Source organism: Myxocyprinus asiaticus, chromosome 16, assembly GCF_019703515.2.
Source record: "Myxocyprinus asiaticus isolate MX2 ecotype Aquarium Trade chromosome 16, UBuf_Myxa_2, whole genome shotgun sequence".
NCBI lineage: Eukaryota > Metazoa > Chordata > Actinopteri > Cypriniformes > Catostomidae > Myxocyprinus > Myxocyprinus asiaticus.
Genome location: NC_059359.1, coordinates 6,911,224 through 6,934,816, shown reverse-complemented (window position 1 = coordinate 6,934,816; position 23,593 = coordinate 6,911,224). Strand labels below are relative to the sequence as shown.

Below are 23,593 nucleotides of genomic sequence, written 5' to 3'. Positions count from 1 at the left end.
TGAGTCTTTAGTCTAGACTAGGGATGTAACGGTTTCATAATATCCCTCTGTTTTAAAACGGACGTTGAAATCTTCTCATTGAGAAGGTATTGCATGAAGATAAAGACAGAATTTTTCAGAACTTTTCTAAAATCCAAATCAGTTTAATTAAGACAGAATCTGCAGCATCATATAAACTTGGCTTGATCAAATAAATCTTTAAATTTCACCTTCCTCATGTTGCATTTGACTGTCACTCAATTTTAAAGGTGACATGCAGGTGTCGCGAGCGCTGCACATCACGATCACATCAGAAGTCCAGCACGAGCGGAGCGCAGCATGCAGACATGTCCGAGCCTGAACCTCTATTTCCGCCACCACAGAAGTTGAAGTCCGCTGTCTGGGATTACTTGGCTATGTAAATGACCCACGAGGCACCATCAATGTTGATGGTTACCCAGTCTGAAAAGTCTGCCGCAAAAACGTATCGGCTCAGGCGGGAAACACTTCAAACCTTAAGCACCATCTCCATGAGCACCATCCCACAGAATTTGCGGAGATGAATGTAAGTGGAAATACAGTACACAGGATAATGGCCTCATTCAATTTAAGATTCTGCATCATTTTTATTGGACTCCCTCCAGATTGTATAGGCTTGGCCTTAAAGACACACCTACTTGCTGCCGATGCCAGTTGGAGGATGGGGACATAGCCCATGTTTTTTGATTCTGTACTAAGATTCAAGAGTTTTGGTCGAAGGTTCAGAATTTTATTTGTGAGGTCTTGAGCACTCCGATTGTATTTTTCACCAGACTTTGTATTTTGGGTGATGGGGCAGGTATTAATATAATGAATAAACAAATATAAAACTGGGTCCTTACCAGCATGATGATCGGCAGGCAGATAATGCTAAGGGGATAGAAGTGGTGCACCGAGTTGGGCACCGAGTTTAACAATTTTTAATTGTTAAAAATGTATTCCATGTATTCTCGTGTTGTTTGTTTAAATTTGTTTATGGAATCAATCAAAAATTGTTAATAAAATTTTTTTTTTTTTTACAAAGAACAATAGTGGCTGGAGTCTGAATTTCCATGTTCCTTACAATAGAATCACCTATTACCAAGGCTCTTTCAACATGATTCTCAGTGGGTGCATCACTGAGTGGGGAGAATCGATTGGAAACCCTAACAGGAATGGGAGAGTGGTGTTGCTTTGGTGAGCGAGTATGCCGCCGAGAAGTCACCCAAACGCCCTGCTGCGGGGGCTCTAGAGCCAGAACCAAAGTGTGTGTGTTGCTTTTTGTACTACCCGCATCCGAAACAGTATCTACTGGCTTCTCTTTCTCACTGACCTCCACTAGCTTTCGGATGCATGTCTCTAACTCATTAACCTTCTCCGTCAGCCTGACTAGTTCCTTACATTTATCACATGCTATAGTAAACAAGTGACATGCAATGCAGGAAGAAATAACATGAGCGGATGCCTTGACTTACCGCAATTTTTTGTTGTTGTTGTTGGTTGTTCCTGAGCAGTGAGGGTTTGAGATCGATGTGAATCCCTCACGCAATTGTTTGTTGTTAAGGTTGTTCTTGATAAGCGGTGCTTTGACATCGATGCAATAATCCGTGTAACACAGAGGAGAAAATGAATGCGTGCTGAAAAATGGCAGATGTTAAGGCTACAAACATTCGTGCAGTGTGCCATCAGCAACAGGAAGTCCAAAGTGTATCAGATGCCATCAGGCCCCTGCTACTTTAGGCCATATGGTTTGGACATGCCCAAAATTGTATACATTCTGGTTGGAGATTTTTAACACATTCTCCTACATATGTAAAAAAAAAAGAAAAGGTTGACCCAGATCCTGTTATCGCAACATTTGGGTTTGCCCCTAGCAACAGCGAGGTATCCAGACATGAATCAGATCTAATGGCATTCTCAACATTACTAGCCCGCCAGCTTATCCTTCTTAGCTGGAAATCCCCCACACCTCCATCTCACTCACACTGTATTCATGAGGTAATGTCAGTCCTCAAAATAGAAAAAAATCAGATGTACAGTGCAGGGCTCGTTGAAAAGGTTTAAAAGATCATGGCATCCCTATTTAGACTACTATGCAAATGAATTTGATGCAAACACTTTAGATTAGCAGCCCCCCACATCTCTACCCCACCCTCCCCCCCACCCTCCTTCCATTATTTCTTGTTGATTGCATTACTTACTTTGCTTCCATTTGTTGATTCTGTTGCAATTACAAATAGAAGTATTTCATGTATGTAAGGTGGGCAGGATATTGTATTCATGTATGCTGTTTTTACAGTTGTGCTCTGGTTACCTTTTGTCTGTTTTTTTATCTCTGTTTTTGTTATTGAAAACAAATTGAAAAACAATTTGAAATAAAAAATACATTATAGTAATAAGGTATGAGTTAAGTTTAATTTGATTTCTCATAGTACCTTAAAGTCAAAATTTCTGTGTTAAATTAAAAAAGTTCCTATACTCTATACTTCCGTTTACACTCATATACAATGTAAACATGAAATGCAAATAAGTTATTATGTTATATATTAATAAAATGCAATTATGTAATAAACCAACTTTGAGCATGAGCAATATTGTAGCAGACATCTTTTTTATGGTGCGTTTACGTCATGTCCGAATAACAGTAATTACGAGATTCCAAGTTCAAATCATTGTTCATGACTTTGTAAAACTTGCAATTACAAGTTGTGAACTCAGATTTCTATAAAAACTATGACTTGTCCATTGTGACATCATGTAGAAAGAACCAAAATGGCTGTGACCTCAACAGTTAAAGGTAGTTTACATATACAGTATTTCTGCTTGATATAACATTTTATTATTTGGTGTTATGATTTTTGCCTTAGAAATGATTAATTTCCGGCTCCGAGTAGAATCTGTTGTCATGGTGAAATTACAGTAACTCCAACATGACGTGAATACACCATTAGCTGTGTCGTTCTAAGGGTACTTTTTTTATTGGTTGTTGTAATTTCGTTTTGTAACTGGGACATACTTAACAATATAAAGTTTATGTTAATTGTCACATGATGCAAGAATAGTTTGCATGGTTTGAATGGTTGAATTGAATGTGACAATTGACATTAGAATGGTTTATACAAGTGATTGACAAATAAATGTGCTTGTGTTTCATTAATGAGGCCCAATGTCACCCAGTTCTACAAATGATACTTCCTTGCTGACGATTTTGTCAACCACAAGCTTACAAATATGAAATAATTAGGTAAATGTGTAAGTGAGTTTGAAAAACTGAAATTATTTGAAGCTTTGTGGAATTTAGTGCATTTACAGTGTTTAGGAAAAGTCATAAGTGCTCTGTTTTTCAAATATTTAGTAATCGCTGTGACAGTTCTCTCTGACATCTGTGTCCCATGGTGCCCTAGGAATGAGCTTTGAGATTCAACGTACCCTTGAGAATCCTAAAATTAAGTAACTCTGCTTTGAAAAGTGACCACAACAGCAATCGGACTCGTTTCATGTGTGTATGAGTGTGTTTAAGGCATTACCAACATTAAACAGCAGTACTGTGTCTTTTTTGTTATTTCATTACTCAACATCTTCAAAATAAATTTTGATCCCCTTCTTGGACTCCAAGGTGGGTGGGGAACGGGAGATGAAACGAAATAACACAAACATGGCTAACCAAAAAAAACCCTAAACAACCAAAGTTGGAACAGAATGTGGATGATTACTCTGATACTTGTTGCATGTTCTCCCAAAAAAGTGAAAATTGGCAGAGATTCATTCTTTTAGAATCTGTACTACCTGACATGCCTCTGACTAAGCTGTCCCCTTTTGCAATACAAAAAGGTATCTTGGGTATAGCAGGGACAGTTAAAGATGTGAAAAAACTACGGTCTGGATAAATACTAGTGGAATGTTCCAAAACAATTCACGCAGATAATCTAATGCGTGCTAATACGCTGGCCAATGTTCCTATAAAAGCCTTGTATCATCCATCTCTAAACAGCAGTAAAGGAGTTATCCGTACCAGAGAGCTACAAGATATGGATGAGGCTGACATAGCATCGGAATTGACTCAACAAGGTGTAACAAATGTTAAAAGAATTACGATCAAAAAAGAAGACCAGATGATTAAAACCGGAACTTACATAGGGACATTCAACAAACCACAACCACCAGAAAGGATCCAATTAGGATATCTGAGTGTACCTGTCAACATTTTCATTCCAAACCCCCTAAGATGTTTTAATTGTCAAAAATTTGGCCATGGCTCTGCAGGATGTAAAAACAAGTCAGTATGCTGTAATTTTGGAGAGGAAGGACATGAATCAGGCTGTACAACACCGGCAAAATGCAGCAACTGCGCTGCTGATCACTCAGCCTCATCAAAAGTCTGTCCAGTTTGGATCAAAGAAAAGGAAATCCAGAGAGTAAAATGTATGGAGAGAGTGAGCTACGTACGAAGCACGCAGAGTGGTTGAGGAGTCTCCTGCCTTTAATATAAGGAAGTCTTATGCCTCTGTGGTAAAACCAATCACGAGCACTGCTGAATGCCAGACAGACTTGACCTGGGTGAATAATGACAAACCACAATGCATAAACAAAAATTCTAAGTACTCAAAGCACCCAAAGCCAAATTACATGAAGTCAGACCCAAGTCACTGAAGAACAAAGTCTGTCAGCTGAACACAACCAATCTCCAAGAGGGAAAAAGACACAAAGTATTATAAGAACACAATTACCAAAAGGTAATCCAAAAAAAAAAAGATGTCAAAAGAAAGGATATTGAAATGAAAGAGAACATAACTTCTCATAGCCGTAGCTTATCTCCTAAATGCAGAAGTAAAGGGCATGTACTGGTTTTGCCTACTTTAGAAAGAATAATCGCATTATTCAGTGGAACTGCCGAGGAACTGAACTGCAGCGTTTATCTACTGTTGTTAATCCCATTGCCTCTTGTCTTCAAGAGACTCACTTGGTACCAAGCAGCCCGCTGACCAATGAAAGATCTTTCACAAGTTGCCGTATTGGTCTTTCCAGACTTAGTCATATGTTTTTATTGAAAGGGGAAGTGCCACCAACATGTGATTTTTGTCAGACACCACTGTCTATTAAACACATTTTACTGGAATGTCCTACTTTTAATGCCACTAGGCAACGTTTTTACTCAAAGTTTTTTAGTGGATGTTTTCAATAATGTTTCACCAGGGAAGATTTTTAATTTATCAAATATTGAAATGAAAGATCTTATATAATCTTCATTGTGTATATTACTGTATTATATATTGTGTATATTACCTTTTAAACTACCTTGATGAAAATAGCCAGTGATGCTGACATGGCAATACAAATAAATAAATAAATCAAAATACATTTTGTCAACCGAATCATTCTTACCCTCAAAGTATTGTTGAAACACCAAATCCTTTACATAGAGCCCATTTACATGCACGCCAATATGCTGATAACTCCCCAAAATCCCCCAAAACCTTTGTCTTGTTTACATGACCACACAAGTTATCGGCTTATAAAGCATAATCTATGTAAGAACATGCATGCAAACATGCTCATATTTGCCTTGCAGATGATAAAATGGGGGAAAAAATTCCATAAACTTGCATTGAAGGAAGGACCCCCGAGTCATATCTAGGAATCAGAATATTATAGAGACTTGGACCAGTAACAAACTGGCATGGGCAAGCACCACTCATATTTTCTTACATATGTAAATGTTTTATTTACATTTTTAATTACAGACTTTTGTCATTAATATTCTTCCATACTGTTCTCTTTTGAGTTTAAGATAAGAATGTCAAATGTATGATGAATTTTAATTCAGAAACTGATAAATAAGCAACCTTATCATATTTCACTCTGATTTGAGTTTCAGTTATTAAATACATGAGTCTTTTGCTTCTAGGAAAATGGACCAGAAATATTGATTAATTATCTTGCATTCAGGGGCACAAACACATTTTTGCCACCTGCCTCCAAATATAAATAATGTGAACAAATCTTGTCATCAGGAGAGTGTGTGCTGCAGCGAGCCGTACTGGTGAGGAAGAAGCTGTCGGCTAAAGAAGGAGGTGGCTGGTTGTCTGGGACTCTGTTCTGTACTCATTTCAGAGTGGCCTTCGTGCCTCAGGACAGCAGGAAACCTGACGTGAGTGTCATAGTTCCACTCATTGCTGAGATGTTCCTGGGATACGGGTGCCAGCACTTCTCTGTTTACTTAGTGTGAACCTTCAAGCCTTGGGCCTCCTGGAGTTTACAGCATTTCTCTAGCCTTCTGTGATTTTTGTCTAGTGTACCATCCTCTGCAGACATAATTATCTTCATAGCTTTCCCTCTTCTCTTTTTATCCAGGACAATGCAGATCCTGTGCTGCTTGGAGACCATGATGTTGCTCTCGCCTCCATCGACAAAGTCGTGGCAGGTGAAGCAGTCTTTACTTATAGACTGACAGTTAAACATTTACATTGTCACCAAAAAAAAAACAAAAATGTCAGACATCTGGCACTGATCGTATCTTTTGTGTATAAACACATATGAGGGCATCTATTTAAAAAAATAAATGACAATATGTAGTAAAAACAAAAACAGTATATATCTACATATTTTTTTTTTCTAAAACACTTTAATAAAACACACTGCGGGTGGTTCAGACTTTTTGGCGTACTGTTTTGACATAAAAACACTCGGATCCATGTCTCCATATTCAGTATGTGTCAAGATGTTTTATATGTGCATTAGGCCTTGCATTGTAAATACAGCCATACAGTAGGTACATACATAGTTAATCTCATGAGATTAGATGTTAAGAACATGTCCAGGTCATATTTCATGGTAAAACCTAAAGAAGAAGAGAAAGAAAACTATAAAAATATATTTTTCTGAAAGAAAAAGTAGCCTATTTTTAGGCCCTTTAGGATTTTTTGCATTGTGACATTATTTTTAAAGCAATATTCCAAGTTCAATACAAGTTAAACTCAATCGACAGCATTTGTGGCATAATATTGATTAGCACAAAAATTCATTTTGACCTGCTTTCTATAAAAAAAAAATCATCCCATACCCATATTCACAAAGAATATTATCTTACCACTAAAGAGGCGGTCACACTACACTTCGCGCTCCATTCACTCCCATTCAAACGCATCCGAATGCAGCAGAGCGGAAACACAAGCTCATGTGAAGAAATTTCGTACTACGATGAGTACCAAAGTTCAAGCATGGTGAACTCTAAACCGTGAATTCGTACGACAAGAGGACACGCGATCATTTGGTGGAGGATTTGTGATTTTCTGGGGGTGCTTCAGCAAGGCTGGAATCGAGCAGATTCGTCTTTGTGACGGACGCATGAATCAAGCCACGTACAAGGTTATCCTGGAAGAAAACTTGCTTCGTTCTATTCTGACAATGTTCCCTGACTTTGAGGATTGGTTTTTCCAGAAGGACAATGCTCCATGCCACACAGCCAGGTCAATCAAGGTATGGATGGAGAACAACCAGATCAAGACCCTGTCATGGCCAGCCCAATCTCCAGACCTGAACCCCGTTGAAAACCTCTGGAATGTGATCAAGAGGAAGATGGATATACAAGTCATCAAACAAAGCCGAGCTGCTTGAATTGTTGCGCCAGGAGTTGCATAAAGTCACCCAACAGCAATGTGAAAGACTGGTAGAGAGCATGCCAAGACGCATGAAAGCTGTGATTAAAAATCAGTGTTATTCCACCAAATTGATTGATCTCTGAATTCTTCCTAAGTTACAGTTTTTCTCAATTGCTTTGGCTCAATTCTCGAATGAGAATTATTTTTTTTAAATCTCTGAACAATTAGTTTCTTGTTCACACCAGATTTGAATTTCTTACTCATTTAAGCAAATTGCACGTGTTTTGGCACATGTGTGCAAAAGAGTAAGTACAATTGTCTACAATTTGCACAATAAGTAAATGCACATGACTTGCTGATCAAAACTGATGAGTTGATTCTCAGTGAAATTGTCATACTCTTCACAACTTCTAAACATTATTTCATCGTGTGAGCCATCACAAATTATCCATTCAATTATCAAAATCTGTCAGACATACATGTATATTCCATAAATATCTAAGATATGGAATGTTTGTGATGTCTGCTAAATCTCTGGCCAGCCCAACAAGAGCGACAGGATGTCCACCAAGAAGATGGGAACTTGTAGTGTTACGTACTGTGAGGAGGTACAGTTTATTGCTTTTTACAGAACTACTGCAGAACTACTACTTTTTTTATTGTTGCAGGGGTTTTTGTTTTGTTTTGTTTTTTTGCATGGATGTCATTTTGTCAATTTTCTGTTCACTATGCAGGTGCATCTCAATAAATTAGAATGTCGTGGAAAAGTTCATTTATTTCAGTAATTCAACTCCAATTGTGAAACTCGTGTATTAAATAAATTCAATGCACACAGACTGAAGTAGTTTAAGTCTTTGGTTCTTTTAATTGTGATGATTTTGGCTCACATTTAACAAAAACCCACCAATTCACTATCTCAAAAAATTAGAATACATCATAAGACCAATAAAAAAAACATTTTTAGTGAATTGTTGGCCTTCTGGAAAGTATGTTAATTTACTGTATATGTACTCAATACTTGGTAGGGGCTCCTTTTGCTTTAATTACTGCCTCAATTCGGCGTGGCATGGAGGTGATCAGTTTGTGGCACTGCTGAGGTGGTATGGAAGCCCAGGTTTCTTTGACAGTGGCCTTCAGCTCATCTGCATTTTTTGGTCTCTTGTTTCTCATTTTCCTCTTGACAATACCCCATAGATTCTCTATGGGGTTCAGGTCTGGTGAGTTTGCTGGCCAGTCAAGCACACCAACACCATGGTCATTTAACCAACTTTTGGTGCTTTTGGCAGTGTGGGCAGGTGCCAAATCCTGCTGGAAAATGAAATCAGCATCTTTAAAAAGCTGGTCAGCAGAAGGAAGCATGAAGTGCTCCAAAATTTCTTGGTAAACGGGTGCAGTGACTTTGGTTTTCAAAAAACACAATGGACCAACACCGGCAGATGACATTGCACCCCAAATCATCACAGACTGTGGAAACTTAACACTGGACTTCAAGCAACTTGGGCTATGAGCTTCTCCACCCTTCCTCCAGACTCTAGGACCTTGGTTTCCAAATGAAATACAAAACTTTCTCTCATCTGAAAAGAGGACTTTGGACCACTGGGCAACAGTCCGGTCTTCTCTCCTTAGCCCAGGTAAGACGCCTCTGACGTTGTCTGTGGTTCAGGAGTGGCTTAACAAGAGGAATACGACAACTGTAGCCAAATTCCTTGACACGTCTGTGTGTGGTGGCTCTTGATGCCTTGACCCCAGCCTCAGTCCATTCCTTGTGAAGTTCACCCAAATTCTTGAATAGATTTTGCTTGACAATCCTCATAAGGCTGCGGTTCTCTCGGTTGGTTGTGCATCTTTTTCTTCCACACTTTTTCCTTCCACTCAACTTTCTGTTAACATGCTTGGATACAGCACTCTGTGAACAGCCAGCTTCTCTGGCAATGAATATTTGTGGCTTACCCTCCTTGTGAAGGGTGTCAATGATTGTCTTCTGGACAACTGTCAGATCAGCAGTCTTCCCCATGATTGTGTAGCCTAGTGAACCAAACTGAGAGACCATTTTGAAGGCTCAGGAAACCTTTGCAGGTGTTTTGAGTTGATTAGCTGATTGGCATGTCACCATATTCTAATTTGTTGAGATAGTGAATTGGTGGGTTTTTGTTAAATGTGAGCCAAAATCATTACAATTAAAAGAACCAAAGACTTAAACTACTTCAGTCTGTGTGCATTGAATTTATTTAATACACGAGTTTCACAATTTGAGTTGAATTACTGAAATAAATGAACTTTTCCACGACATTCTAATTTATTGAGATGCACCTGTATATGACTTTACATGTAAGAAATGTGTAAAAATGGACATACAAATGTGAATTTTCTGTTTATATGTAACACATTGCTACAAAGATTTACTGTATAAATACAAATGTGCATATCCTAGTAAACTTTTACCTACTGTTGAAATCGGTATCTAAAAAGCTCAATGTGATACACAAAAGCATTCAGCTAGACAAAACTGACATTCTTGTGTAATACAGTAAGCAGTCAGTGTCGACAAAAAGTAGAACAGAAAGGAAATTTGTATATAACAAACATTTCCAGGGTTTACTGCCATGGTGACAAAACATCTAAACGGTTTGACCAGTACGGCTCAGACGATGACAAAAAACTTTTTGCCAATTTACTGACACAATAACTAGGTTTTGAAGCATGAATTAAATGTTTTGGGTGAGTTACTACATTTTGCAGACATGCAATAGAGTTGTGATGTCCCATAAAACAGTTGTGACCATTGCAGTTACAGATTAGAGAATGTTAAGACTGTTTCAAAAACTGTAAAACATTAGTATTGTGTTGTTTAAAAATGAATATGAACTTCTGAAAACACTGCATCTTTTTTGTTGTTTTGACCAGTTGTCATTTTCTGCAAATAAATGCTTTAAATGACAATATTTTTATTTGGAATTTGGGAGAAATTTTGTCAGTACTTTATAGAATAAAACAAAAATTTTAATTTTACTCAAACACATACCTATAAATAGTAAATCCAGAGAAACTGATAATTTTGCAGTGATCTCTTAATTTTTGGCATGGGCAAGCACCACTCATATTTTCTTACATATGTAAATGTTTTATTTACATTTTTAATTAGAGACTTTTGTCATTAATAAGAGTTGTACATACAGTACATAGATACATGCATACAGTAGATAGATAGATAGATAGATAGATCCCCCTGACAGAAGCAATTTTACAGCTTCGTTGCCATGATGATATAATGTCAACAAACCCTAAAATGAATGTAAAAATTATGATTTAAACAACTTTACAGCATAAATAATACATGAGTTTTAACAGAAGAATGAATGTTAGTGCTTTTATAAAATTATAAGCTTCACATTTCTGTCTTTAAATCCTCCAAAAATTGGCCTCATTAAATTCCATTGTAAGTGTCTCACTGTAACCTCGATTTTTGCTTTTTTAAAGAAAAGGAGGGATGAGTTGAAATTATTTAAATATATATATATATATATATATATTTAAATAAATGTCTGTTGCAGTGGGACCATCTCGCTCCAAACTGGTGACCCCCAGCTGTTCTCTGAAGTTCACCCCAGAGGAACTGGTGCTGTACTGCCGAGACCTGCGTGTTCTGTGCTTCCTGTTCGACAGACTCACACCAGACACCCAGGCTGAGGAGGTTTGTCTTAAAAGAGTAGTTCACTCAAAAATGAAAAAAATAAAATACAAAATGTACTCATCCTCCTGTTATTCCAATCCGGTATTACTTTTGTTTCTTCTGAACTCAAAAAGAGGCAGAATGTTAGGAACTTACAGCCTCAGTCACCATTCACTTTCTTTTAATATATATATATTTTTTTCATACAATAAAAGAAGCCTCTCCTTTTGTGTGAAAAAAAGAAAAGAAAGGAAAGATAGGGGTGAGAGTGAGTAAATTATAGAATTTTCATTTTGGGGTGAATTATCCCTTTAATATCAGAAAACATAAGAATGTCAAATTAAAAGTAAAGTAGATAAAAACGATTAGATATTGTTGATCATCAGAGTAATAAGTGCCACACTCATTAAATTATTTGCAGATTACATACACAATTGCAAAGACCTACCAACCACTGAAACCTGGGACCATCCTGTCCTTCCAGAATGCTGCTTTGGGTAGTATTGGTAAGTCACTGATAAATCAATACAAAAGCCAATATTGACACAACAGATAAAAGCGAAAAGAATATCCTGCCATCAAGTTTAATAAAGACAGCATAATTTAATTCATTTTTCAATTCCTCCTTGTTGCCATTAGAGTTTAAGTTCAATTCATTTCATTTCCATGAATCAGTTCAAACTGTCCATTTCAATTAATCAGATTCACTATTAATTTGTTTGTGCCATTCAAAAATGTGTACATATGTCATCTATTAAAATGTTTTAGTAAATTGTATAATACAGCAGTTTTTTATGTATTGTTATATAGGTGCATATTAGTGAAAATGATTAAATCATTAGAACATTTTCATAAGGTTGTATTCATTAACATTAGTTAACTACATTAGTTAACTTGAACTAACATTGAACAATACTTTTGCAACACTTTCACAATCCTAGCGTTTAAATTGGTTAATGTAAATTTCAACGTATACTAATAATTTTTAAATTTAAAATAGTATATGTTAGCATTAGTTTATGCATTATGAACTAACATGAATTAACCATGAACAATAATATTTTCAAAAATGTACATTAACATCAAAACAACATTTTCAAAATATTTCAAAATATTTCTCTTTGTTAGTGCATGATACTTAATGCAGTTACTAATGTTAACAAATAGAACATTATTGTAAAGTATTACCAATATTGTCAGTGAATTTGGCAACAGTGGCTCTTTGGTTGACATGACTGTAACCACTGAATAAAATTAAATAAACACCCTTTTAATGCATTTCAGACCAAATACATAAATATGAAGTTATATGTTATATATTGTCAGAAGTGTAATATTGAGATATAATTTTATTAGCTATATTGCCCAGCTCTAGCAGTACACCCTCACTTATTTGATATTGAAATGAATCATAGAAGGAAACATGAGCTAAGTCACATCTCTGAGAGTTACCATGAACTGAATGAATAATGGAAAGTAATCCAAAACCGGTCACCGTCTAGCCGATTTTCAACCTTGTAAAAGTTTGTTTGTGGTCAGTTCATATTCATTGTACCAGTCCACTACCTCCGCAGGAAACTGATTGAGTTTGCAGCTCACGGGAGGTTTTGCGACAAACCGGATCTTGTGACTAATCCATGCATTCAATGTTCATAGAAATGAAGCAGTTTCTAAGCAACAGGCGGCGTGAACCTGACATGAACTGGTTTGAGTGTTCAGCGGATTGGGAGCAGGAGCTGGAGAGGACTGGAGCCACCGGCTGGAGGGTCAGCTCTGTCAATGACCGCTTTGAGATGTCCACCAGGTACAGATCTTCTTTCAGACCTCCCGAGGGTATTTTACCACTTTATACACACAACAATTGGTCAGTGTTCCATAACACAGCCAGTGCCAGAAATGAACCAGAGTGCAGGGCAACTATGCCACCAAAATTAAAAATGTTTTTTCTTTAATTTTTTTTATTTTTTTATAAAAAAACATTTGGTGCATTTCTTAAAATTCTATGAAATGGGTTTGGAACACAGAAGTAAACTATAGCAAGGCAAACTTCTATTGTGGTGAGTGGGAGAGCATAGCAAATATTGTTTAGCACATTTTTATTTGCATTCCAGGGAACAAATATTGCCATTTAATAAAAAAGTTATTTAATGACACAGGCCAGCGGATTCAATTTTTCAACATGCTTTAGTTTTAGATTCAGCTCTGACAGGTTTATTCGGAAGAGCATACCACAATACTACTCGTACTGTTTTTGAAATATCAGTCTCTCCAGTATTTTGCAATCACAAGACTTCTTGCAAATTCAACCAGTCTCCGCATTATTTGCGGCAGCTTGCAATTTTTTATGATTTCTGCAAATTTTACGCAAATAATGCAAATCTGAGGGAATCCCATCACATTCCGTCATGTTTGACAGCAGCAAAATACATGTTTGAAAGGCTTGACGCAGTTGCAACATATCCAAATGCACAGTTGCTATTGAATCATCTCCATAGAACAGTGTTAGCATCTCCGTCTTGTCTCCTCCACGTTGTGCATTCACTATCAAAATCCTTGTCTAAACTTTTGAGGGATCGCAAACAGCACACATGCCACATACATCACAGCTAGCGTTTAATCTTCACCCTGCGTGCTACGAACGAGACACAAAAACCCTCGTTTATACAAAGAATCCCTAACATTCACTTAAAATCCCCATTAGTTGTGTAATAAAATGTGATTTGAATTTGAAGTGCTTAATTCAGTAGGCTATGAATCTGAAAATAGCAATATGCATATATATGCTGATGATAAATGTTCATAAATGTTTTTTACTCAAATAAAAAAGGTCACATATATACATACAGTATCTCACAGAAGTGAGTACACCCCTCACATTTTAGTAAATATTTTATTATATCTTTTCATGTGACAACACTGAAAAAATGACACTTTGCTACAATGTAAAGTAGTGAGTGTACAGCTTGTATAACAGTGTAAATTTGCTGTCCCCTCAAAATAACTCAACACACAGCCATTAATGTCTAAACCGCTGGCAACCACTGGCTGAGTACACCCCTAAGTGAAAATGTCCAAATTGGGCACAATTAGCCATTTTCCCTCCCCGGTGTCATGTGATTGATTAGTGTTACAAGGTCTCAGGTGTGAATGGGGAGCAGGTGTGTTAAATTTGGTGTTATCGCTCTCACTCTCTCATACTGGTCACTGGAAGTTCAACATGGCACCTCATGGCAAAGAACTCTCTGAGGATCTGAAAAAAAGAATTGTTGCTCTACATAAAGATGGCCTAGGCTATTAGAAGATTGCCAAGACCCTGAAACTGAGCTGCAGCACGGTGGCCAAGACCATACAGCGGTTTAACAGGACAGGTTCCACTCAGAACAGGCCTCGCCATGGTCGACCAAAGAAGTTGAGTGCACGTGCTCAACGTCATATCCAGAGGTTGTCTTTGGGAAATAGACGTATGAGTGCTGCCAGCATTGCTGCAGAGGTTGAAGGGGTGGGGGGTCAGCCTGTCAGTGCTCAGACCATACACCGCACACTGCATCAAATTGATTTGCATGGCTGTCATCCCAGAAGGAAGCCTCTTCTAAAGATGATGCACAAGAAAGCCCGCAAACAGTTTGCTGAAGACAAGCAGTCTAAGGACATGGATTACTGGAACCATGTCCTATGGTCTGATGAGACCAAGATAAACTTATTTGGTTCAGATGGTGTCAAGCGTGTGTGGCGGCAACCAGGTGAGGAGCACAAAGACAAGTGTGTCTTGCCTACAGTCAAGCATGGTGGTGGGAGTGTCATGGTCTGGGGCTGCATGAGTGCTGCCGGCACTGGGGAGCTACAGTTCATTAAGGGAACCATGAATGCCAACATGTACTGTGACATACTGAAGCAGAGCATGATCCCCTCCCTTCAGAGACTGGGCCGCAGGGCAGTATTCCAACATGATAACGACCCCGAACACACCTCCAAGATGACAACTGCCTTGCTAAAGAAGCTGAGGGTAAAGGTGATGGACTGGCCAAGCATGTCTCCAGACCTAAACCCTATTGAGCATCTGTGGGGCATCCTCAAACGGAAGGTGGAGAAGCGCAAGGTCTCTAACATCCACCAGCTCCGTGATGTCGTCATGGAGGAGTGGAAGAGGACTCCAGTGGCAACCTGTGAAGCTCTGGTGAACTCCATGCCCAAGAGGGTTAAGGCAGTGCTGGAAAATAATGGTGGCCACACAAAATATTGACACTTTGGGCCCAATTTGGACATTTTCACTTAGGGGTGTACTCACTTTTGTTGCCAGCGGTTTAGACATTAATGGCTGTGTGTTGAGTTATTTTGAGGGGACAGGAAATTTACACTGATATACAAGCTGTACACTCACTACTTTACATTGTAACAAAGTGTCATTTCTTCAGTCTTGTCACATGAAAAGATATAATAAAATATTTATTAAAATGTGAGGGGTGTACTCACTTCTGTGAGATACAGTATATGCAACATATATTTCAAAATATGACAAAAATTACCATTTTCATAAAAATTTGTACGTAAATGCTCAAATACATGAAACTCTAATTGTATTTGTTCGTATATGGCAATATATCAGATTTCAATATTAGACAATGTAATATTGCAACAGGCCCAATTATTAAATCCTCATTTGTGTTTTTAGTTTACAGATTTATTGCATGTCTTTTTTAAACTTAGAGAAGTTTTCTTGCATTGTCTGAGGCAGAAAATTTTAATACAGAAATACCCACAGGTTTCACCTAAAAATGTGTGGTATTTTTGTGTGTAATTCTGTTTTTTGTTTTTTTTGCTTGTTTGCTAACTGCATAGAAATTATTGTGCACTAAAATATTTACATGTAATTGCATTTACAATGTAATTAACACAAATTCAGAGGTATATAATGATGATTTGTGAGTTTTCACTGCAGAACAACACAAAAAAATACAACAAATTGCATCACAAAATTTGAGAAAGACCGCAGCACATTCAGTCATTTTGGGCTGCAAAAATCAGGAAAAGTGCCGCAATTCCTGATGGGACTGAAATTTTAAGTATGTATACATTCTGTGCATAGTATGGTGTTTTGGAATAGCATACTTCCTTATTACTCTATTTTTGAAGTATGCTGTTTGTATATACTGTACTGTATATTGTGCACAGTATGGCATTTTGGAATAGCATACTACCATACTACTCCTATTTGTGAAATATGCTATTTTTAAGTATTCAGTATGTACTTTATATACTGTCCATGGTATGGATTTTTGAAATAGTGTGCTACCATACTACGTATGCTTACTATTTTTGAAGAATGCAATATGTATACAGTTTATACTGTTTAAAACACACAAGGGGCTCTTTGAAATTGTGAAGACTTGGCTCCATTACAATGCTCTATTTTTAAGTATTTAACAAAATAAGCTTTTTATAATTTCACTAGATTACGTTTAATTAGGAATAAGGTTTATTATTATAAAAAATATATAAATTTGGAGAAACAATGGATGTGCTGATAGGTCATGTTTCCAGTCACATTTGTCTTTGCATGCCCTCACTTCAATTTAGATTTCTTGATTATCTAATCAAAATAGCGCTGGCCACAGAGAAATAATTTAAAAATGTATCGGCAACTATCGGCATAGATTTTTGTCGATAACCGATATTTCCTAAAAGTAACTATCGGCACCGATTAATCGGTAGAACCGATATATATCGGTCTACCTCTACTCCAGGGTTCCCCAATTAGTTTTCACCAAGGGCCAAATTATGTCAACAATATTAAGTCAAGGGCCACGGCCGTCGATGTTATGACAAATGTTTTGTGCTGCTGCTATTATTATTATTACTACTATTGTTGTTTTATTATTAAAGAGTCACGCATAAATAATAATATTTTTTATTAGTTATTTTTCACAGTATTAGTAGCCTGTTTTAATTTGATTCATTTATTAGACCTATTAGCATAAATATTGTTATTGTTCTTAAGGATAATATAACAAATTATTGCAATAATTTCAATAAAGACCGTGAGCCAATGTTTTCTTCGAAATTATTTGTAATATTAGGCTATGCATCATATTTTTTTTCTGTACAATGTTATTCTTAATGTACACTATTCCATGTGTATTTGTATCACATTACCTTGTGTTATATTATCCGGGCATTAATCCAGACACAATATAAAAATTGTAGTTGGCTTCAGGAGTTTATTTGGAATATACTCGTAGCAAAATACATGTACAAATATAAATAGGACGTATATTTATGCAACAGCGCTCTTTACTCATCTCACGTCCATAAACACACAGATTATACACTTCTTAGAATGCATCAACACCATGGGAACATCATAATGAAACAGTTATGCCACATTAGGTAAATGAATGCTTTAACAGTGTTCAATATATTAATCTCTTAACAGCTGAAGGTTCAGGCATGAGACTGGTATAAATGTTTGTTGAAGAGCAACAGCGCCTCTACTGTACAGGGGTGAAATTGTTTTTCATTTGTATTTTGTACACACTCTGTGTATAGACCTTTCATCGGAAGTTTATTTCACATAATCATCACATATTTGGTGTGAATAGGCCTTTAGCGCATGCCAAACATTTGTCTCTCTCGGGCCGAATGTGGCCCACGGCCCGCCTATTGAGGAACCCTGTCTATTCCATACTACTCTTTAGGGCTGGGCGGTATATCGACTTTTAAAGATCTATTGATATATTTTCAAACGAGATATAGGATGAGACGATACTGTTTGTATCAATATAGTTTGATGTTGCTTTACATAACCCGTTTCTTCCATAAAGTCGTGCCAGTGTTTGCATCTCTCCACTCTCACACTCTCCGTGCAACCCCGACTCCACTCTCCGGGCCCCACTTGCGCACAATTTCTCCTGCAACATGGAGGGAGACAAAGCGCCGGTCCACACTGCCGAAGAAAACTCACCCTGTGTCTCAATCAGCTCCTAGCTCCCTATGTTGTGAATCAGTATATCGTGAACACGAATTCAGGCACTGATAAGGGTACTGATCCACTGAACCTTGGGACACTTATGACTCAATCACCCACGACATGTTAACGAGCTCGCACATTGTAGCACAGCTGTTATTAATCAGCACCATCGCTGTACAAGTGACACTCATTCATTTTTGTTGAAGATATTCAAATGTACAGTGTTATAGACCTTTTTCACACTCCGGGTTTTGGAACGTGGAAGTAAACGTTTACAGGGTAAACTTCGACAGCGGAGAATGGGAGATCACAGCAAATATTATTTTCACTTACCCATTTGCTCCAAGACCAAAAGAAAAAATCCACTATTACATTTGAATGACTTTCCATAAGAGGAGAAAAATAGAGAAAGGTGGATTAAGACAGTAAAATGGGAGAAGATGCCAAATTTACTGTCACTCTCTCAGCAGCTTTAATAGAAACCCCCTCGCAGCTATGGTAATTCATTTTTTAAAACAAATTCCAGGGTAATATTACACAAAGCATAATGTTTTAAATTTACACTCAATATTTTAAAAATGTATAATATAAATTTTTTTTCGAAATTTATGCTGATAAGGCAGAAACACGTCATCACAGATAAATGGCATAAAGAAATAAAAATATAGTGTATTTTAAACCTTCTTTTAACAACTTAAATATTTAAAAGATTGTTTCACTTTCATGGTAATTATGAATGAAAGACATTACAAATAACATCTCTTTTTAAGAGAAAATAATGCTTGGACTTCATAGTTTTACACTTGTGCTCGTCATCTAACGACTTAAGAGACTTCTGAAGACTCGAGGACGTTTCCTCTAAAGGAACATAGTGAGCAACGATGCTCCCTGGTTTTTACAGTGCATTGTGGGATTTTTTAGGGAGCAAACATAAACTGCAGTATGAAGAGTGTGTTAAATGAAGCCTTCGCAGCCTGAAAAGTCTTCTGTCCCGAAACAAAGCGCGATGCAAGCTTCATTTACCATCTCACATGTGGCTTTGACTTACGATTTAACATTTAGCCCACTTCGTAGAAAATACAGAGATATTTTAGTGTATCGCCATTTAGACTAAAATACAGAAATGTGATTTTTGGTCCATATCCCTCAGCCCTACTACTCTTACTGTTTTTGAAGTTTCCTGTTTTATACTTTATACAGTATGGTGTTTTGGAATTGCATACTAACATACTACTTCTATTTTTGAAGTATTCAGTATGTATATATACTGTGCACATTATGGCTTTTTGAAATAGTGTACTACCATACTACTATTACTATTTTTGAAGTGTGCAGTATCTATATATTCTGTGCACAGAGTGGTGTCTTGGAATGGCATACTGCCATACTACACCTTCTATTTTTGAAGTATGCAGTATGTATGTATACGCCTATTGTACAAAGGTGCCTGTATTTGTTTTTGGCAGGCAGAAGATGCCCTAGCTCTGCCTTCATTCCTTGCCTAACCATTAAACCTCTAAGGCTGAGCAGCCTAGCAGGAACAATGGCAGGCACCTTTCTCCCGTCGCATATACAGGTGCTGGTCATATAATTAGAATGTCATCAAAAAGTTGATTTATTTCACTAATTCCATTCAAAAAGTGAAACTTGTATATTATATTCATTCATTACACACAGACTGATATATTTCAAATGTTTATTTCTTTTAATTTTGATGATTATAACTGACAACTAAGGAAAATCCCAAATTCAGTATCTCAGAAAATTAGAATATTACTTAAGACCAATACAAAGAAAGGATTTTTAGAAATCTTGGCCAACTGCAAAGTATGAACATGAAAAGTATGAGCATGTACAGCACTCAATACTTAGTTGGGGATCCTTTTGCCTGAATTACTGCAGCAATGCGGCGTGGCATGGAGTCAATCAGTCTGTGGCACTGCTCAGGTGTTATGAGAGCCCAGGTTGCTCTGATAGTGGCCTTCAGCTCTTTTGCATTGTTGGGTCTGGCATATTGCATCTTCCTCTTCACAATACCCCATAGATTTTCTATGGGGTTAAGGTCAGGCGAGTTTGCTGGCCAATTAAGAACAGGGATACCATGGTCCTTAAACCAGATACTGGTTGCTTTGGCACTGTGTGCAGGTGCCAAGTCCTGTTGGAAAATGAAATCTGCATCTCCATAAAGTTGGTCAGCAGCAGGAAGCATGAAGTGCTCTAAAACTTCCTGGTATACGGCTGCGTAAAGTTGGGACAGTATGATAAATGCTAATAAAAACAAAAAGGAGTGATTTGTAAATTATATTCACCCTTTGCTATATTTAAAGCACTACAACTACACATTATATGATGTCTTTCCTTGTGAATTTCATTGTTTTTTGAAAATGTACAGTAATTTCAAATCAGATGATTGCAACACGCTCCAAAAAAGTTGGGACTTTTTTATCAGCATTTTTCATACTGTCCCAACTTTTTCGGAATTGGGGTTGTATCTGCTTCTGAACTCATTATTTGAGTTTCATTAAGATATTTTTTGGATTGGATGAAATTAGCAAAATAAGCATATTTATTTCTGATTATAAATGGATTAAACAAGCAATATTTTGATGTCACACATTATAACAATGTGATATACTATTGTTTGAAACATATATTGCATATTATTTACATACTTTTCTTTTAAAAGTATGCAGTATGCAGTACACTAGGAATCTATTCCAAAAACAGCCCATGCCTATGCAAACTTTCTGTATGTCTGTTCTCAAAGAAATGTTTACATCTATATCTGTGCCTGCAAGTACAGTGAGCTCACCACAACTGGGATTTTAATTTCATGTTTCTTTTAAGCGTGTCAAATCATATTCATGCTATGTTCCACGTGAAAACTGCTCAGATTTTGTTTTCTTGCGTGTTCTTGTAGTCTTCCCAGATTCAGTGTGGTTCCTCAGAGGGTTCTGGACACAGAGCTCAAGAAAACATTTGCCCACTTCAATGAGGGACGAATCCCAGTAAGTTTATTCACAACCTTAATATCCTTTAGTTTTAAACATTGCCCACCAAAATCTACTGTATTTAGTTTACTCAATAAATACATGATTTATATTACACATAGATAACTAATATTGGCATTATATTCATGCTGTATAGCCAGAGGAGAACTGGCTCCCCCAGCTGAGCCTGGATTCTCCCTAGATTGTTTAATTGTTTTTTACATTAACTAACATCTTATGAAGTTTTGGGTTTCTTGCCACAATTGCTTTAGCATGCTTTCTAGGGGCCTTAAGACAAATAATTGTTAAGGCATGATTTTCAATTATGTTTTTCAGTGAAACTGCTCAATGATTACTTTAAGACATTTAAGAAATTACAGCATAATTTTCTGTAGAGTTGCTTTAAAACTACATGTATTGTGAAATTGTAAAAGGTGACATTTTTAAGAACATCCTAGTAAAATCAAATTCATATAATAAAAGTCAGTAGGGATGGGTGATTATTTTGACTCCAAAATGACAAAATTATTGCAACAAAAAAGTAGTCCAAACAACTTGTATGCTATTTCCAAGTCTTGTGAAGCTATCTTTAAAGTCAAAATGCAATCAAAACGTATCCTGTTTATTTTCTTACTACACATTGCTAGTTTTATTGCACACAGTTCCTTGGTGCACGTTGTTTCAAAGAAAACAATGTAATTAAACTAATAATTTTCTCAGCTTCAGAAACCAATTTCTTTTGGCAGACATCACAAAAGCCCTCTTATATTTCAACCCCTCGCCTTATGTCATATAAAGATTTTTTTTTTACGATCCATCAATTGGATACAATCAAGTTCTGCCTTTATTATTTTTCTCATCATAAGTCATATTTTGCAGGTAAAATAGGTAGTGAGCATCATTAAGTGTGGACTCTAATAGCCAGTTATACTGTAAGCCAAACACTTAACATTGAATCATATATTAATTTGACTAATTTTTCCCATTAGCGATGGTGCTGGCGACATCCACGTGGCAGCAACTTACTACGCATGGCCAGCTTCCAAAATAACATCTACCATGAGAAGGACGACATCAGGTTTGTCTTTGCATATTTTCCAGACTAGATGAAGTTGACATCCCTTGGCAGCAGTAAAACATTCATTGAACACTAATAAGTAGGCTAATGGAGCTCTTATTGTCTGCAGGAATCTGGAGTTGGTGCTTTTTGGTGGTCAGCAGCTGTGTGTCATTGTAGATCTGGGAGAGGAAATGCCATCACCTGCAGACATTCAACTGGCTCATACGAGACTTCGAACACTTTGTTTGGGCGGTCAGTGCTTTTGGTCCATTTTTTTTGTTTTGTTTTTTTAATGAAAGAATTATCTTTATACTGGTTGGCAGTAATCAAGATATGATTGTTTAAAGGAATAGTTTGTAGAGAAATTCAATTTCTGTCTTGTTTACTCACCCTCATGTCGTTCCCAACCCCTATGCTGTTATTTTTTCCATGGAACGCAAAAAGGAGAATGTTTAAAGAATCTTCATGCAGCAATTTTCCATAGACCAACAGTTTATATTAGGATCGATAGAATCGATTAAAACTTTTTAACTTGTTATTCGCATAGTTTTCTGTTATTAAATGTGATTAATCATGGTACATGCTAGGGATGTGCGAGATTAGTCGACTAAACAGTTCTGATGCTGCTCGTCGACACTGGAATTACTAGTCGGTTAATATTTCCCCCCATTAAAGTGATCATCATTTTTACACATTTACATTTGGCTTTATATTTTTACAGTGGCTGTGCTTAAATTACTGTCATATTAATGTTACATATTTTAAATAGAATTAATAATACAAATATTATTTAAAAAAGAGGATATCTGGAGCAGATACAGAGTTTAATTTCACCTCAGGCTGTGCGTGCTTCTTCCCTCTCTCACTTGGAAAATGTCCTCTCGCTAGACAAGCAAACTAAGCAAAGTCTGTTATAAAATCACTTCGGTGGTGCGGGAATCGGCTTTCCAAATGTTTGAAAGTCCCTATGGATGTTTTCACATTTGAGTCTTCTTTACATCTGTGCATGCTTGGATGTTATTCTTCCACTGAGCGGGCTTTTTCAAGTGCAGGATAGCCGCCTCAGGTGAGTCAAGTCCCGTCTTTCACCAGACCATGTCGACGGGTTAATTTTGCTCATCCAAATATTTATGCTTTTGAGTAAGTTGCCTAGAAAATAACAGTTTTAGACTAGGTATGCCATTTGTTTTTAATCTGCTGATTAAGAAGGCTGTTTTCAACGAGGTGCCGACTGCTTAACAGGTTAAACTATATTTTATTCTGTGTGCACGTCATGTTTATTATACATTAGGTTTATTGTAGGCTATAATGATC

At 36.9% G+C, this 23,593-nt stretch overlaps 1 protein-coding gene across 1 annotated transcript in view; it reads left to right on the top strand.

Annotated features, from left to right (window-relative positions):
* Positions 1-23,593, top strand: part of mtmr11 (myotubularin related protein 11) — a 73,172-nt gene that overhangs the window by 29,975 nt on the left and 19,604 nt on the right. The window contains exons 3-10 of the mRNA XM_051720053.1: positions 6,009-6,145; positions 6,349-6,418; positions 11,147-11,286; positions 11,687-11,771; positions 12,922-13,069; positions 21,150-21,237; positions 22,209-22,297; positions 22,407-22,531. Coding sequence (XP_051576013.1) covers positions 6,009-6,145; positions 6,349-6,418; positions 11,147-11,286; positions 11,687-11,771; positions 12,922-13,069; positions 21,150-21,237; positions 22,209-22,297; positions 22,407-22,531 — 882 coding nt within the window. The remainder of the gene's footprint in view (positions 1-6,008; positions 6,146-6,348; positions 6,419-11,146; positions 11,287-11,686; positions 11,772-12,921; positions 13,070-21,149; positions 21,238-22,208; positions 22,298-22,406; positions 22,532-23,593) is intronic.